We start from the raw sequence: 19,051 nt of genomic DNA on the forward strand, positions 1-19,051 counted from the left end.
TGAACACGTAAGAAGCCACAAGAGTTGATACGTAAGGTCATTAAGAGAGTTAATTTTTTTCCCAATATATTTATAACCCTCACCTCCTGTTCTGTGATTCTGAATACACTTTCATGCAAATCATCTCTTTCCAGGGGAGTTCTAATCTGTCTAATCAGCTGATCTTCACAGTTCTCTAACCGAAGTCTGATGTTTCGAACTTCAGAGATGTAGAGATTATAAACTGATTCCTCTTGCTCCTCTGTGAAAATAAATACAATGTTTAGAAAATACCTTGTTTTCTGTCTTTTAGAGGCCTCTGTTCATGTTTTAATATAACAATTTTATTATTACTGGGACACAGCTAGTCAAGCAAATAGTTCCTGTCTTCAACACAAACCCATTCTAAGGATATAAATCTTAAAATTTAAGAAGAATTAATAAAAATTCCCAAATGCCATTTGAAGTACCAATTTCTGATTAAATGATGTCAAAAGTAATATAGTACTATTTCAAGTTCACAAAAGTGTGAATTATATTAGCTGCAAATTAATTACAAAAATCTAATAAAAATCCTTAAAAGTAAAAAGTAGGTAAATAATATTTAATGTTTAAGATTTTCTTTTTTTTTTTTTTTTTTTGTTTTTTTTTTTTTGAGATGGAGTCTCACACTATCCCCAGGCTGGACTGCAGTGGCGTCATCTCAGCTCACTGCAATCCCTGCTTCCTGAGTTCAAGTGATTCCCCTGCCTCCCGAGTCCCTGGGACTACAGGTGCGTGCCACCATGCCGGTATTTTTATTGTATAAAAAATACAATTTTTTGTATTTTAGTAGAGATGGGGATTTACCATGCTGGCCAGGATGGTCTTGATTTCCTGACCTCGTGATCTGCCTGCCTAGGCGTCCCAAAGTACTGGGATTATAGGCATGAGCCACTGCGCCTGGTCTTAATGTTTAAGATTTTAAAAAAATAGAATACTACTAATAAAATTGTCTCTAACTAAAATCAAAAAAGCTCAGAATAAATTCTATATTTAACAAAAGTTAACTAGGCAAAAACCTTTTGCTTTAACCCTTGTATAAAATCCAAGTTTGGTAAATGAGAAAATAATTTAATCTTTCTTGAAACTGATGGACTATCATTCTGAACATTACATTGCAAAATGCTGAAAATGTCAAAAAGAATTGTTGTTTGTCATACTAAATGGCTGGCACCTTTTATTAATCTGTTATTTGGAAACAAATGAGTACCTTTTTGCATCTTCCTACCTCAAATATGCTTTTACTGTTCCAACAATTGTATCTACACATTACAGGCTGAGTGACACATTATACCTAAGACTGAGATTCCCACTGAAAGCAAAAAACAGCCAGAACTAAACATCTATGGAGAAAAAAAGACAGGGATCCCCATGCTTTACCTCTTTCTGCAGATTTAAGAAGTTCTTGATAATACTGCTTACATACATTAACCTCCTTTTCCAGTTGTGTTATATCTGAGCCTGAAAAGATTTGGGATTCCTGGCTATCTTCCAGAAAATCTTCAAAACGAGACTGTAGATTACTCAGAACTTGCTGATGCTCACCAGGTAGCATTGTCTTTATCTAAAGAAGACCAAAGACCCATGTAATTAAGTGATTAATAGATTTGAAAGGGATATAATTCAAATTGGTTGTATGGCATATGCCACTCTACACGAACAATCATAAATAGAAACATTTGAAATTAACCATCTTTTTCATTAACAATTTTAAGTTTTAGAGACAAAGAAAAACAAGTCTCCAAAACGCAATACATGAAATCAACTATACCCACAAGAAATACATCCTGTCTCCCTATCTACCAGTAAACATTGAATGCAATCTATGATCTCCAGATTTCCTCAATTCTTAAAAAGTGCTTTATATGCTGTGGGCATATAACAAATATCCATTGAATGAATGAATATCAGCATGGATTTGCTGGACTCCATCCTATTCTAAAGAAATATAAACTCTACTGCACATATAAAAAGGCACGCATATTTTTGGACATACTCGGTTGACATATGGATTCATACTTACTGAAGCCACATTGCTAGCTCGAATTCTATCAATTTCATTGATGAGATAATGCCAGGATACTACACTCTTCATGTTTACGTGAGACTCATGCCAAAGAGTCAGGACATTCTGATACTGCTGCTCAATTCTGAAATACATGAAAGAGAACTCAGATTATCCTTTTACTCCCTCTGAAAACACACTGCAATTTTTCTTTTTGTGTAAAATATCCATGTTTAGTAGTTCTAGAGACTTCTGATCCTGTGGGGACTTGACAAAATACTGATTATTTCTTCAACCTTCAGAGAGCCCCCAAAACTAGCTCAATGTTTTTAGCGAACAATATACAAACCTGTTGGCAAAGTCCACCGCTTCTTTGTTTGGTGGAGGAACGGTGAAGCACACAGATGGAACCATAGCCTCATTCCCAGTAGGACTAATGACCTTCCATTTAGCACGATGAGAGTTATTCGCCAAAACACATTCATCATCTTTGTAAATGGTTATCTGGTTTTAAATAAAAAGCAGAATAACTCAATGAGATTACTGTTAACTGTTTTCCACACTCAATCCTGGGAATTTTTTGGTTTGTTTATGAGGGGGGAAATCTTGATCACTAGTTAGCAATATGATCTCATTTATTTTTTTTTTATGATCTCATTTATAAAGTATATGAATAATGACAGAAACTGGTCTGTTTCTAGGAGTTACAAGTACCTCAATTTGTCTATAGTCACAGATAGCTTTGATCGGAATAGAAGTTTTGAGCGGACAGTCAGAATTCCTTGGCTTCAGTTGAATTACTGTTTTTGCTTTTCCCATCAGGCTTGCTACAGTGCTTTTGTACTGCAGAAGTTCTTCTTTCTCTTCCTAAGTAATAAATACAGTGAATTTTAAGAAGTAATAGAGACATAAAAAAAAAAAAAGAAGTAAAAGACTTGTACTCTCCATGCCTTCAGCACTTTACACAAATGAAACTTCATCAGAAAAGTCTTCTTTGACTGCCCAGTCTAAATTTTCAATCCTTCCCCTCTACCCCTCTTGTAGCTCTCTTCCTTTCATCGGTTTGTTTGGTTTTCTTTTTCCTCTTTAGCATTTATGGTATCTAGCATACTATATACATTTTACTTATTTATCCTATTTATTGTCTAACTCCCTCTCTAGCATGTAAGCACCACAAGGGTAGAGATTCTTGTCTGCTTTATTCACTGCTGTATCTCCAGAACCTAAAACAGTGCCCAAGATATATTAATAACTTAAAAAGTATTTGCGAAATGAATGACTAAACACAGAGGCACACACACAGAGAGATACGCTCACAAATATGACACTATAAAAGCATCTTAAAATATCAAATCTATCACCTAAAAAACACTTTTGTTATATTAGATACCAGAGGAAAACTAAAACTCAGTGTGCAAACGTATAATTGAATTAGTGGGAACTATCAAAAGTGGCAATAAAATACAAAGTTCTGCTCATATCAAACACTAATCTAATCCCTCATGCATCCTTATAAAATGCATAGGTTTTACACTAGTACCATTGATTCCTGAACAAGGTCTTCCAGCTTGTGAATGCTGCTTGATCTATCACAGCTGTATTTCCGCTGAATGGCATCTTTTAGATTCCTTAGGTAATCAGTAGCTTCTTTGGCATCATTGAAAAACTAAGGAAAGATGAAACCTAGCAGTTAAAGTATGTTAAATACCAGTAAAGCAAACAGTTATCATGCTCTGATACCAAGGTCCTATGTGAACCCCTCATAAGTGAAAACAGAATAAAAGCACAAAATAGCTTAATAGTCACATCCTTCCTTGGACCTAAGAATAATCCTTGAAGTTGGATGGTTATGAATGAATACTAAGTGTCCAAAGCTTATGTATATATGATGTTTTGGCTCTATATTATTTTGACTGAAGGTCTGTTTTAAATTAGGATTTAAACAGTATTTAAGTAGGAGTGAAATTCTAAGAATAGTTAAAAATTTCTATATTTTTAGAAGTTCAATGGTTATAGATTATTGATTCTCTATATGAAAACAGTTCCATACAATTCAAGGTGAGATTTGGAAAAACTTTAAAAAAAAAGAAAAAAAAAAGTTCCTAAATAAGAGATACATTTGTAGAATAGAATAAAGATTTTATGGTATCTTAAAGAGATTTCTAAAGGCTGCATAACAGAATACTTCAATCTATCTTACAAGACATAAAACTAACTCTTCCAGCCTACAAAGAAAACAACTCACATTATTTTTTACATATATATAAAAATATATATATGTATATATATTTATATATATGTAAAAAATATGTATTTATATGTATATGTAAAATATATATTTAGATATAGAAAATATATTATGTAATATATATTATATATAAATATATATAAAATAATATATATAAATATATATAATAATCTGCATTTCATAATTTGTTAGGATAACAATATGCATCTATATATATATACACACACACATGTGTGTGTGTACATATGTAAGCACCACAAGGGTAGACATTCTTGTCTGCTTTATTCACTGCTGTATCTCTAGAACCTAGAACAGTGCCCGGGATATATTAATAACTTAAAAAGTATTTGTGAAATGAATGACTAAACACACAGGCTAGGATAACAATATGCATCTATATATATGTGTGTGTGTACATGTATATATATAATATGTGTGTACATAATTTATTGTTAGGATAACAATATGCATCTATATACATGTGTGTGTACACCCATATGCATCTATATATGTGGGTACATAATTTATTGTTAGGATAACAATATGCATCTATACATATGGGTGTACACACACATATATATAGATGCATATTGTTATCCTAACAATAAATTATGTACACACATATGGGTGTACACACACATGTATACAGATGCATATTGTTATCCTAACAATAAATTATGTACACACATATATAGATGCACATTGTTATCCTAACAATAAATTATGTACACACATATATACAGATGTATATTGTTATCCTAACAATAAATTATGAAAAAGATTCTGCAAGTTAGCCAAAATCACAATACTATCTATGAACTTATGATTCTACTTACATACCTCGAAATATGCTGTGTTCTCCTTTATGTGCTGCTCCACACACTGGCAGAGCTGTAAGATCCAGCTCCACTGCGTCTGCATTGCTGCTCTGTAGGCCTTAAAGATAAAACCAAGCCATCACAAGTGACTGGAGAGAAATAAGGCACACATAACTTTTGATATTGATCCTTCTAAATGCTGACTCCACTATCTAAATAGATGACCAATTGTTTTAGCAGAATAAGACTCGAAAATCAGGGCAGTGGCTTAGCATGGTGGCTCACGCCCATAGTCCCAGCACTTTGGGAGGCCAAGGTAGGCAGATCACCTGACCAACCTGGACCACATGATGAAACCCTGTCTCTACTAAAAATATAAAAATTAGCCAGGCATGGTGGCACATGCCTGAAATCCCAGCTACTAAGGAGGCCAAGGCAGGAGAATCACTTGAATCCGGGAGGCGGAGGTTGCAGTGAGCCAAGATTGCGCCATTGCGCTCCAGCCTGGGCAAAAGAGTGAAACTCCATCTCAAAAAAACAAAAACAAAAAAATGAAATCAGGGCAGGGGCAGTAAAATTCTCCTCTTATCTAATACTTCTCACTTGTACAAAGTCAGTCCTAAAGTTTAAATATAAATTTTTAAATCATTCCAGTTGATTTCTTTTCAATTTTAAACTTCTTGAAATTTCTTCTTAAAATATAAGGAAAAGATTAACTCTGGCTATGGGAGAAAATATTTAACAATTAAAATAAACGCAAGCTATCCTTCCTATATACAAAACTAACGCTTAACTCCTTTGCCACCAACTCTTAATCTGCTTTGTGGAATCCTCCAATATGTTTCCTTTCATGACACATTAATCTCTTCTTTCTCTAAATTTTTTATGGTGCTAGATCATAAAATATACCTTCTAACACAGAAATATACGGTTATGTAGTTTTCTCTCTTTTTTTTTTGCTGGTGAAAGGTTTGGAGAGAGTGGAAAAGGAAATGTGTATACTTCCAAATGAGCATAATTCTGGAATTATAATAATAACAGTAGCAATTTTTATTTTAAAAATGTGTTTCTTGAACTTTTAATTTAATACAGAGTGTATCTTTCATGAGGGTAAACAATATTGTAGAAAGGATACCTACTTCCTTAAGGAAACATGAAATACTCTTTTCTATTTAAGCTGCAATTCACTGATTTCCAGGAGAGGGCACTCGAGATGCTTTTATGACTATTTTAAGTCAGTCTGTTATTTTTCCTTCTTTTGGAAAAGCTCATTCCTGCTGAGCTATGCTTAGCCAGGCTTTCCGAATGGAATATATGATGTAGCACTGAAAATCTGGCAACATATCATGATCATATTCTACCTCAAGTTAAGTTACTTTCAGTAAACTGGCTATAAAAGATGTATCCTAGTACATCATTAAATTACTGCTTTCTTTTTTCATATAAAATATGAAACAATGTTGATAATTAACTAAGTATTATCCATGAACCCAAACAAGACACTGGACAGGCCAATGGGACCACAAAGATGACCAAGGTTTCATTTTACTTCTTAAGAAATCTCATTAATTAAATTATAATTTCTACATAAAGGTGATCAGAGTGACGTTCCCATCACAGTTCTTGGCTCATAATCATATTTCACCTCTCTAACCTAAGAAATACTCTATTTTTAGTTTATTAGTGTACAAAACCACATCCCAGGCCCTCCATTATTCTATTTTTCTTTCCCTAGAGGTCCCCTACTCTTCTACGTTTTTAACATTCATGTGTAACATTTCATGTAGCTGCAAAACCATATTTTATATAAAAGATGATCACACATAACATCCCCAAAACTTCCTGATGGGCCTAGAACTGTACTAATCTTTCACATTATTATGATTTCAGTGAATCTAACAGATTCCTTTCCTCAACTGTGAGTCTGAAGCATGACAACTCCAAGGACAAGCATCATTTTTTTCCCCTCTGGCAAAATAATACAACTGACTGCCCATGTGTGATAATCTGTCCTTTCTTATATAACACCCCCATCCTCAATTCAGAAAGTCACTAACTCTGTCTAGTACATCATTAAAAACACTGTCCCAACTGCACAGGGAACCTGATAAATCCCATCTCAATTTTCCACTTCTGAATTTCAAATGTTCACTGCACATTATGAAGCCTTGTGAGGATGCTGCCCCAATATATTTCACAAAACCAGAGCTTAAATAAAATATTAAATTAAATTGTAATAGCCGGTACTTTTTCTTAGAACAAATAATATACCAAAAATTATACTAAGCGGTAAGAGTAAATTATTTCCTTCTGATCATCATAACTCTATGGAGTAGAGGTAATTTCTTCCATTTTTGGTAGGAAAATGAGGCTTAGCAACACTATGTCACTTATGCAACATTACACAATCAGAAACAAATAACATGGCAATGCTTGTACAGAGAAGTTCCTTTATATTTACAGCAATACATCTTCTCAGCCACAGAGGCTAACAAGGGTACCTTTATTCTAAGTGATGGATGACATACTTAGAGGCAGAGAATGGAAGGCAATCAGTACAATTTGCCAGAAACATTATTTTTGAGCCAGGTTTTAAATAAAAGTCTGATGGCTTATAATTTTCAACTTCTCAGCAACAAAAGAATCTGAAGGGAAATAATCATATCAATATTTAACCAACACCATTACACTTTCCGGCTTACCTCAATAGTTAACCGGGCTGGATGATTTTCTAAAAGTAGCTGCTCTGCTATCTCCTGAACTGATTTAATATTTTCTTCCTTTTGATCAAGTTCTCTCATTAATTCCTTCAACAAATAATTAAGAAGCGTTTTAGAAAAATATATAACCCTAAAATGCAACCTTAGTATGCAAGTACAAAGGGTATCACACTTACAGCATGATAATCTTTTTTGCGAGCTATGTTGGTGTTTCTCTCACTCCAGTCATAAGCAACTTCCTCCTCTTCTTTTTCATTCAACCAAATAAGTTCATTAGTTGCACGACTTACAAAGTTATGGAGTGTATCAAGGTGCCGTTCTTGATTCCTGGATGTATTCTTTAGTAAGGAAAATCATCATAAGAATCATGTTTTTGCCAAATATAGATAAATGAAACAGAAGATTAAAAAAACAAAACTTACCAAGAGTTTTGCGTACTGACTCTCTAATCTGTGCAACTTTTCTGCATAAGTTAGTTTAAGAGGTGCTGTCATTTGAATCTATAACATGAGATTAAAAAGACACTACAGTTAGGAATCTGAAGGAATTCCGACTCATACTTGATGTATCTATTATTGGTTTACAGGGTCTTTACATAAGAAGCAAAACAAGAGTAAACAAAAACAAAATATGTACAAATTTTAAATTCAAATACCTCACTGATTTTAGCTTCTTTGAGGCTAGATTCAAATTCTTCAATAGCTCTGTGAACATTTTTATGATTTTCTAAATGGCTTTCAACACTTGGCAAATCTGAGCCCCATTCAGTGCGGTCCAGTTGTACCTTCAAACAGTAAAATACTAAGTGTTAAAAAAGAAATTGATAGCAATAAAGACTGAAACACTCAGGTAAAGTAAACATTTTGTACCTGCATCTCATCGACCCAATTCAAAAGATCCTGAACAAATTTCATGTTGATTTCTTCTTCTGTTAAATTTTGATCCAGCAAAGAAGATTTTAGGAGGGGTTTTCGGATCTGCATCAACTTCAGAGTTTGCAATGAATTTGGCTCCACTCCTGAACTGAAATTTGGAACTAATCCTGATGGGAAACCAGGTGTATAAGCTGGAGTGACAGATGGAGTCAGGCGGGAAGTCATCCCTGACGACAGGCCAGAAGTTATACTAGAAGAGGTTAGAGAAGGTGTTAAACTCTGGGTCAGCCCTGAGCTCAGACTAGGGTGCAAGGTCTGTGCAAATCCTGAGTTTAAACTTTGAGTGATTCCTGATATCATGAGCTTCGTCTGTTCTGTTGTCAGCATGCGTCCTTTGCTGTACACAGAAGAGCATTCGTTCCTTAGAGCCATAATTTCATCACGCAGTTTTGCAACCCTGAAAAGAAAATCCAAAGGGATAAGGTGCAATATAAAAGGCACCTGTCAAAAAGAGTGGACTCTAATGTAAATTACAGGCTTTAGTTAATAATGAAGTATCAATATTGGCTTATCAGTTTTAGCAAATGTGCCACACTAATGTAAGATGTTAGTAATAGGGGAAGAGGGAGGTATAAGGGGGCATATGGGTAAAATTCTGCAACATGATTTTTTTCAATGAGAATTGTACTATGAGGACTTTCAATCTAATTTGTCTTTATCACTACATTTATAATGAATACAACTACTATAGCATACTATGAACATCCTCCTGTTATTTGGCATTAGGATAGTTCTAAAATTTGGCTATTATAAAATATGTACAAAATGAATGTAAAGCTTTTTTCTACATTTACGTATATATTTTTCATATTTAGAATTACTATCAATTCCTAAAAGTGCAATTACTGAGTCAAAAATTTAAAAGTTTTGAATTTATATATTTATACAGAGATAGAGAGAGAGAGAGAAACTACAGCTGGAAATGTTCCATACCTACTCCCAAACACACACTTCACAGTGGTAAAGGTTTTTATACACATAGTTTCTTTAAAGATTTTGTTATGAACATTTTCATAATAGGATAAACAGAAAAATAAAAAACTGAATTATAAATGACACTTTTTAGCTGGGTGTGGTGGTTCACGCCTATAACCCCAGCATTTTGGAGGCTGGGGAAAGTGGATTACTTAAGGTCAGGAATACAAGACCAGCCAGGCAAACACAGCAAAACCCCGTCTCCACTAAAAATACAAAAAATTAGCCAGACATGGTGGTGGGTACCTGTAATCCCAGCTAGTAGAGAAGCTGAGACATGAGAATCGCCTGAACCCAGGAAGCGGAGGTTGCAGTAAGCCAAGATCACACCACTGCGCTCCAGCCTGGGTAACAGAGCAAGACTCCATGTCAAAAAAAAAAAAAAAAAAAGACACTTTTCTTACATTTTTTTATCTTTCAAATATCTCATGAATACTTTAAATGTATGTAAATGATGTATGTAACACACACACATTTATTGTATTCATTTTAACGAGTTAGCACCTGCAGCAGTATTATATGTACCATAAAACATTTTTTCTGTTGCTAATCTTTAAAAAATACCTACTTAAAACACCAAAATATTTAAGAATGTGACACATATTTTCAACTAAAAAAGAGCTAAGAAATAGATTTCATAACATTTTCATACTCTACATTCCTATTTCAAATGCCCTTGAAACAGTTATACAAAAAAAGGGCAGAGAAAGAATAAGCAGCACTCTTACCTCTGTACCAACTGATCTGCCTGGTAGTATTTTCCATCAATAAGAATCTGTACATCAATTACATGCTGGCGTAAAAGATTCTCACATTCAAGTATATACCCAGCAATTTCTGCTTCATTCTGAAACTGCACTCCTGATTCTAATCTCTTAGAATCCTGTATTTTAAAAGAGCTCAGTATTAATTCTGTGAAACAAGTTTCAAGATGACCTCAATTACAAAACTTCAAATATTGGAACAGAAGCCTACTTGGGCTTTCCTTAGTTTTCCTTATTGGCTCAAAAATATGTTTTCCCTCTGCTTGTTGCCTCTCAGGGAGCAAATACCAATCATGACCTTCAGCAAATTTTAAGTTTCAGAGGAGAATACATACCAAGAATCAACCAAACATTATGCAAAAATTTTAGTTCATCCAAATGCTCAGTGACTCCTCTACCACAACCCCAGTGGCTCCTAAAATTAACTTACAGACTGAAGAGCATTTCGAGCAAGTATTAGTTTGTCTTCACAGATGACACTGTCCCTCTGAACTCGGTTGGCAATCTGTTGCAACATTTCCAACCTAAAAGATGAGACGAAATAAAATAAAACTTTGAAGTCAAAGAGCTCACTATTTCTGAAAAATGCTTCCTATCAAAAAGTAAAACACAATCCCACACCAATGATTCAATACCTGTGTCCATCAAAGGATTCATTGCCGAAGCTAATGCAAGAGTTGATCAGTGTTGGGCCACAATGAACCGAGAGAAGATTTTCATTCGAATCAAGACTGGTTCGAGTGCTGGTAGTGTTACTAAACACAGAATCACTGCTACGGTAACTATAACTACTACTGTGCATTTTTATTCCTGAAGTGATGTTCTTCCTTTGACCATTCAAAGCAGACTAAAAGGTAGAAGGTCTGGAAAAGCTCTACTTCTAACGGTGAAAAGTGGCAGCTGAATATTACAGCTTTTAATGGCTCCTTAAATATGCTTCAACATGCATATGTAACACACAGCAAATAATATGCTGATAACTATTCAAAAGAATCTTGCCTAAAGCCATTCATTTGCTAGCTGAGGTTTGCCTTTTGTATCCTGTATTAAAACCCTGCAAGTACGAACAAAGCAGGCAGATTGGGCGTCACTGGAAAGGATATGCCAAATATTTGCACTAAGAGTCATCCAATCGCAACCAACTAAAAAACAACTCAGATGGCTCACAGAAGCCCAGGACAACTAGTGAAGATTATTCTGGCAATAGCAATCATTAGCTAAAAGAACGCAAATATTCGATCATGGCCTGACTTCTGCAAAAGACCAGGTCTGTGCTGAATAACATAAGGAACTCAAACAGCTAAAAACAAATGAATTTGATCAGAAGCAAAGTACACTTCCATTTTAACCACCATGTCATTTGTTTATTAGGTTAATGTAACTGAAAAAGTATCCATTTACCTTTCTTTATATGACATGCTCCCAGTAATCTTATTTCTAAACCTACTATAAAGCACCAAGTAGAATATTGATGCAATGCTTATAAATTTAATTTGTCTGTGGTTGTGTTTCCATTCTATGGGATATTACATGGCATAAGAACACTGACTTTCTTTCCCATTTGTTTTTCACACACTCCCGTGCCACATAGCTATTATTTGCAATACATAGACAATCCCAAAAAATGTGCATGAAGAAACATGAAGGCATTTATCCAACCAGGCTCCTACATATTTTCCTACCTCCAATACTACTGTTACATCTCCACTTTAAGAGTAGGTATTTTTCTTTTCAGGGGTCAAGAAAGGGGAAATTTGAGAGTGCCACATCAAATATAGTGAGTGAACAGAAGAGCTCAAAACAGTAACAGTGGCACCTAGCATTTATTAAGTAATTATTATGTGCAGGGAATTAATCATTTTAGATACATAACTCATCTCATACTCATAACCACCCAATGTGGTAGGTACTATCACTTCCTGTTTACAAATGGGGAAACTGAGGCTTAGACAGTTAAAGAACTTGTCTAAGATCGTACAACTTGCAAGCTGAGCTAATAATCTCATTTAAAATTGAGTGGCTTCTGGGCCCCAAACTCTCAACCACTCTCCTTTATTAACATATCTTAAAATTCGGCTACTGTTCTAATGACTAAAAATCTACTCTGTATCCTCTGGAATACTTTTCCATTATTTCAGGTGATTAATATAGTATCTCATTTCAATCACCCAGGATTACTTCTTCCATAAAAGCTGTATCCTGTATGTTTCTGGCTTGTTTTGGTTTTAATAATCCAGTTATGTAGACATATTCTACTTTAACATAAATGTAATCAGTAATTTAATAAAGGACTGACAGGTTAGACTTGCTCTCATGTATTTATTTTATGCATTATTTCACAATGTTGAATGTTTAAGTCAATGTGTGAGGGAGGCACAGAGAACAAGACAATACTGAGCACCTCTACTGTGTGTCAGGCACTGTGTAAAGCATTGGCAACGCAAGGGACAGCAAAAACAGGAGTTTCTCTCCACATTCTTGAGCTCCTATCTGTGGAGTAGGCAACCCTTAAGCAATCACAAAAATAAATATAAAAATACAACCAAGATAAACACTAGAAAGGAGCAATACACGTAAACATGAGAGTTCTAAGCAAGATATCTGAACTAGCCTAGGAGACCGTGAAAAGTTTCTTGAGAAAGTAATGTTAGAGCTGAGATCTGAGAATGTTTGGGTGTAAAGCAGCCAGCTGGCTGCTCTGCAGAGAGCATGGGTGCTGGAGAGGTGTGTCTCACCACACAGGCCTTGCCCTGTGATATGGTTTGGCTGTGTCCCCACCCAAACCTCACCTTGAATTGTAATAATCCCCATGTATCAAGGGTGGGGCCAGATGGAGATAACTGAATCATAGGGGCAATTGCCCCCCAAACTGTTCTCATCGTAGTGAATAAGTCTCACGAGATCTGACAGTTTTATAAATGGTAGTTCCCCTGTACAAGCTCTCTAGCCTGCTGCCATGTAAAATGTGATTTTGCTCCTCATTCACCTTCTGCCATGATTGTGAGGCCTCTCCAGCCATATGGAACTGTGGGTCAACTAAACCTCTTTTCCTTTATAAATTACCCAGTCTTGGGTATGTCTTTATTAGCAGCGTGAGAATGGACTAATAGACCCTGTAAGGTCTAGGTTCTACAGACCTCATGGCTAATGAAGAACATAAATCATAATTCCCAGGTAACAGGTTAAGACTAATAAGGACAAAGTCATCCAACAGACATTCCCTGAAGACTGAATGGTACCTTTCGGGGCAACTGGGTGTAGTGAGAGACAAAATAACAAAGAGCTAGTGATGATTTCATGGAGTAAATGCACTTATAGAAGTGTGGCAGAAAGGGAACCTGAATTAACATTTACTGAGTGTGTTCTAGACGCCATCCGTCACAATTAAAATGGAGGCAAGTTAGGCTTTGGTTTCCACTGCCTCATGGAAAGAGAACGATAGCAAAAATGTAACAAGAAATAAAATCAGTTCATTGTTGACCTACAAGCTTTCAGATCCAGGCCCTGGTGACTTAAGGCCAACATGAGAAATTACAGGTAATTTTGGCTGGTTTTAAAACTGTAAAGCCTCATTAGATGAGATTTCACATACCAATCCAGCCTAGCAGGTCATTTATATACCTTACTTCACTGATTGACTATTTAAAACATCTTAGAAGAGTTTCTAGATGAGAAAATGGAGGATCAGAAAGATTAAGTGACTTATTCAAGGCCAAGTAAACAGAAGTTTAAGTTCTTTCACAAGAACACAGAGGCCCCTCCCCACTTGATATTCATGGTAGTAAACACCTCTGGCCTACCTTTCTACTTCTGGACGAAGTGCCTTCTCCCTCTCAAGCATGGCAATAATGAGTTTCCCCCACTCTTTTTCTATGTCATTTGGATGATAACCTTGAAGAAGCTTGATGCGTCCAAATTCTATCCAAATCTTGAGAAAGCAAAAAAAACTTTAACGTGAAGCAAAAAAGAAAATGAAACAAAGATTATGCTTGACAATACAAAGTAAATGTGAGCTTACCTCTAATAATTTATAGAGACGTTTAATTTTTGATTTTTCTGTCTCCTTTGGTGGAATTTCTGTTTCTTTAAACTGTAAATACTGATTATAAAGTGCCTAAAATAAAAAGGACAAGAAATTAAGGGCCAAATTTAAAAGACGTGTCTTCACTATCTCACTAAGCCACCACTTTATCATTTACTGTATCATATGCGTTCAGTAGGATTCCCTTGTAAAACTGACAAAGACATATCAATTTCTAGCCAGTTGGTGACCTGGGTTGTCTAAGATTTGATAAGGGTGTAATTATTGATGTGAGCCATGATTTAGTGCCACAGAGGGATCTGGATAATAATAAACCATGCAGTGTTTACTAGTGCTCTACTAAAAATCTCTTATCTTCCAAACAAGAAAACATACCCTTTAAAAGATGCACTTCCCAAATGCTGCACTTTAGCTTTCAGTCTTTGGAAAATAAAATTCCCATTAAAAAAAAGAAATAAAACCACTCTCTTCTATTACATGGTTCTATCCTTCAAAACAAACTTCTTAGCAGAAAGGATTAACATTTGGTTTCAATGTCCCATTGGCCAATTTAAACAGATTTTTTAAAAAACTAATGAAGGTAGATGCTATTAGCTGATGGGGCTATTATGACAGAAGTTTCAACCATATAATTAAATTATTATCTAGTTTGTATGTACTAATTTGGGAACCTCTTAAATATAATGTATTTATTAAAAGGGACCTCCATAAAAATTATTTAGATAATCATCTTCATATTTAATAATCATGTACTAATTATTTCACCCTAATTCATGTAGCTATAAAACAAGACCCTGTAAATCTTTTTTTTTTTTTTTTTTTTTTTTGGAGTGGAGTCTCACTCTGTCACCCAGGCTGGAGTGCAAAGGTGCAATCTTGGCTCACTGCAACCTCCGCCTTCCGAGTTCAAGTGATTCTCCTGCCTCAGCCTCCAGAGTAGCTGGAACTAGAGGCGCCCGCCAACACACCAGGCTAATTTTTGAATTTTTAGTAGAGATGGGGTTTCACCATATTGGCCAGGCTAGTCTCAAACTCCTGACTCTGTGATCCGCCCACCTTGGCCTCCCAAAGTGCTAAGATTACAGCACGAACCACTGTGCCCAGCTGACCCTGTAATTCTTAAGGATGACATATTTCTGAAGGATTCCATTCAAACTTCTGCTAATGCAATTATTTGGCATTTCCCCATGATGTATTTTCTTAATCTATGTCTTGTCCTAGGCATAAGCAAGTAATCTGTGTGACCACTTCTTCTGTAACTAATAATCTACAATAATGAGAAGCCAGGACAATTCACCCTGGGCAGTAGAAATCCATTTGGATGTAAGTGTATTTGAACATGAAATCTGAAAATTGTTTTGAAATGAAAATGCAATGTTTCAGGATGTCTGTTGGTCATTAAGCAGCAAATGCCCCTATGTGCTAAACACTCTTCATGGCACCACATGGTAGTCATAGGGAAAAGTTTTCCTGCCCTGGAAAATTTCATGTCCATGTAGGGAAGCATCACACAAACAGCTTGATAACACATAAAAACTATCATATCATCACATGCCAAGTAACTTCATCCCAAGGACAAACTCCCTGCGGCAATGGGAATGAAAGCCATTCCACAGATATTCTGTACAGATACAGGAGCATAATGAATAGCTCTAATAGGGCCCACCCTGGACTATTATAATTTTGTCTATCCCAGTCTGATGATGAAAATAAAGCCTACAAACCAAGAAATTAAGACTGTGTAGGCAATATTCACATTACCAGCTTCTAGATATAAAGTAGCCCACTTTGCTATTATAAAACCAAATATGCAAATGAGACAACTTATTCTTTAATAAGTTTATATATTTACAATGGATTTTATATCTGTAATGCCTTTGCCTCAAAGAGCTTGCCCTAAGTTTTTCAGTATTAGCAAATGTTTTACTAAACCATGAATTCACTTATACTGGAAGTCAGACATGTATTTTCAAATTCATGGTAAAATACAGTATGTACCTCTTCCTGCATAAAAGATGCCTCTGAAGCAGCTTTTAACATACTCAACCACAGGCACACTCCCAAACCAGTGCCACACTTGTGTGTACTTCCCAGGGGCCCTCCTACCTCAGCCGTAAGAGGGGCTCCAAGCACTTCCCATGTACTAAAATCAATTTGACAATGTTAGTTTCAGATACTCTCTTAAATTAAACCTTTAACCTCTCAGCCAATCAAAGCTGAGAGACTACAGTTCATCTGTTCTAACTGTTAATGTTCTACCTCCATTACAGAGAAATGAGTAAATAAAAATTTTGCCTACTTATTAATGACTTTCCAAGGCCATTCAACTTCCAAAATTACTGAATTATTCAAGCATTACTTAAGGGTTTATAATCAAATCAATCCTATGTAATTTCTTTAGTGACACTGACCTTCAGTTCTATAGGATTATTAGGAAATGTTCTCTCAGACATTGTGGTCACATGGTGTCGAATCCATTGGATGAGGTAGTTCACCATATTCTGGTATTCAATCCATTTGACTTCAACATCCTAGAACAATCAAATGATAGAAAAGGTTCATGTCTGTAGATAATAACATTCATATCTAAGACAATTTAGTCAGAAGTCATGTGTGAATTTACTTATTTGAAGCCTAACAGACAGAACCAGCTAAATGTTTTCTTACTTTCACCTAGCCACAATCCCTGTCACATAAACACCTTTAAAAAGATGCTATCAACATGTGGGCACTAACACTAACCTAAGGAGTGCCAATTCTCAACCAAAGAAAGTGGTTGCCTAGGGTACTGTATTTAGAAGGCTTCTGAGGCTCAATCTAAGTACAGCAGAAAAAATCCAAAGTCAATTTGGGTTTTTAGCAGGGCTCAAGATGGGGGACTAACAACTTGTATAAGCCAAGTTAGCTGCCATCTTTGCCAACTATTTTAGATCTAAATCCACTGCATATCTGAAACTCAAAAGACTTGTCCAATATGTAGAAATCCAGATATGTATGCAAACTACAGGAAATGTATATGGTGGGATTATCCAGGAACTCAATAGGCAAACTCTTTAAAAATGGAGGAAACTGGAAGGCTGCCAATTGCTCTGTTTAATTAAGTATTTAATGAATGTTTATTATGTTCAAAGGTTATGCTGAGTGTTATAATAAAAAAATCCTTTAAGATATACTATCTATTGTCAAGGAGTTACTGTCTAAATGTGGAGGCAAGAGAGATACATAATATAAACAGGCAAAATGAAGAGCAGTATTTAATTAAGTGTTGAAATGTTGAAGTAACTGAAACAGGTAGTATATGCTAGTTGAGATAAGAATCAGGCAAGCATATCCCTGCCTTGAAATAGTTTCTAAAGCTTCTTGGGAAAGGCGGTATCTGAGAAGTTCTGCAATGACCAGTAAGTAATTATTGACAGAGGGGAAATGAGTGGGGGCTTTCCAAGGACAACTTTTGTTGAACTTCTAAAATTACCAAATTATTATGGCATTACTTAAGGGTTTACAATCAAATCAATCCAAAAGTGCCAAAAAAGTGGATAAAAGGGGAGTCCCATGTGAGTCAAGACAATGACATGGAAATACCCTCGCCACCAGTAAACAGTTCACATTGGGAAATCCTAGCTAAAAAAATGTAGGTAAACAAAATAAATTATGCAGTTTTTAATGTCAGAATATCTACATTGCATTTAACCTTGCAAGGAATATGGAGCCACTGAAAGTTTTCAAGCTAAAGACCTCAGGTTCTAGGCAGATTAACGTGGCAACAGTGTACAGAGGTGGTGAGAAGAGGAAAAAAATGGAGAGAGAAACCTATGAGAAAGCTATCAGCCTAGTTCTGTAGGGATAGGCAGCAGGATCCGCATGGAGGCAGTGAGAAGAAGAAAGAGAGGGCAAAAAGAAACATTCTAAAGCAACGCCCAACATTGAGTCGTCAGGGGTGGGCATGGGAACAGGCTACTGAGGGATCCAAAGAGCATAAAACCTTTGCAAAGAAGAACCTAAGGAGGAATATGGAAACAGGTCTAGAAACAGCACATGGAAGTGACAGAAATGATCAGAAAAGGGAGCTCCTAATCCAAGGGAGCTAATCCAAGATGAGCTCCTAAATCTTCAAAATAAGGTAGGGAAAAAAGGTATTTGCAAGGAGTAAGGCAGAAATCCAAGTGAAGGGGATCATCCCTAAATATGTGACACAAATAGGGTTTCCTGTTCTCTTCCAGAAATGTATAACCACCAAAAAAAAAAAGAAAAATGCATCATTGAAGTAAATTAAACAAACCTTTAAGAAATAGTAGGCTAATAAAGGGCCCAAAGCTCTGTGTCAGAGACCTTCCCTGCTTATTAAGTAGCTCTGCTATTTTGGCCAAATCCAATAACTTTCCTCTGGAGCCCACTTTTAAATCATAAAAATATTATGATTTTTATTTCATAAGATAGTATGAGGTAGCAAATTTGAAATTATTTTCAAAAGTGAAATATTCTATACATATAGGAGGATAGCAAATATGGCAGTATAAAACAGC

The 19,051-nt window shown here is 35.5% G+C and overlaps 1 protein-coding gene across 32 annotated transcripts in view; it reads right to left on the reverse strand.

Moving 5' to 3' along the window:
* The window catches only part of DST (dystonin), a 496,895-nt gene that overhangs the window by 169,159 nt on the left and 308,685 nt on the right, over nucleotides 1–19,051 (reverse strand). For 29 of the 32 annotated variants that reach the window (XM_032299802.1, XM_032299799.1, XM_032299795.1 and 26 more), the window contains 17 exons: nucleotides 16,940–17,059; nucleotides 14,505–14,600; nucleotides 14,287–14,414; nucleotides 10,917–11,010; nucleotides 10,451–10,605; nucleotides 8,682–9,144; nucleotides 8,468–8,596; nucleotides 8,235–8,312; nucleotides 7,989–8,150; nucleotides 7,795–7,899; nucleotides 5,115–5,210; nucleotides 3,567–3,692; nucleotides 2,741–2,893; nucleotides 2,376–2,530; nucleotides 2,045–2,171; nucleotides 1,402–1,585; nucleotides 84–241 (listed from right to left, as the gene is read on the reverse strand). In XM_032299802.1, coding sequence (XP_032155693.1) covers nucleotides 84–241; nucleotides 1,402–1,585; nucleotides 2,045–2,171; nucleotides 2,376–2,530; nucleotides 2,741–2,893; nucleotides 3,567–3,692; nucleotides 5,115–5,210; nucleotides 7,795–7,899; nucleotides 7,989–8,150; nucleotides 8,235–8,312; nucleotides 8,468–8,596; nucleotides 8,682–9,144; nucleotides 10,451–10,605; nucleotides 10,917–11,010; nucleotides 14,287–14,414; nucleotides 14,505–14,600; nucleotides 16,940–17,059 — 2,529 coding nt within the window. Of the gene's footprint in view, nucleotides 1–83; nucleotides 242–1,401; nucleotides 1,586–2,044; nucleotides 2,172–2,375; nucleotides 2,531–2,740; nucleotides 2,894–3,566; nucleotides 3,693–5,114; nucleotides 5,211–7,794; nucleotides 7,900–7,988; nucleotides 8,151–8,234; nucleotides 8,313–8,467; nucleotides 8,597–8,681; nucleotides 9,145–10,450; nucleotides 10,606–10,916; nucleotides 11,011–11,121; nucleotides 11,766–14,286; nucleotides 14,415–14,504; nucleotides 14,601–16,939; nucleotides 17,060–19,051 lie in introns of those variants that run through there. The other 3 variants (XM_032299817.1, XM_032299825.1, XM_032299826.1) reach the window with 3 other exon arrangements.

Source organism: Sapajus apella, unplaced genomic scaffold (genome assembly GCF_009761245.1).
Source record: "Sapajus apella isolate SASKATOON/1434 unplaced genomic scaffold, GSC_monkey_1.0 scaffold41, whole genome shotgun sequence".
Taxonomy (NCBI): domain Eukaryota; kingdom Metazoa; phylum Chordata; class Mammalia; order Primates; family Cebidae; genus Sapajus; species Sapajus apella.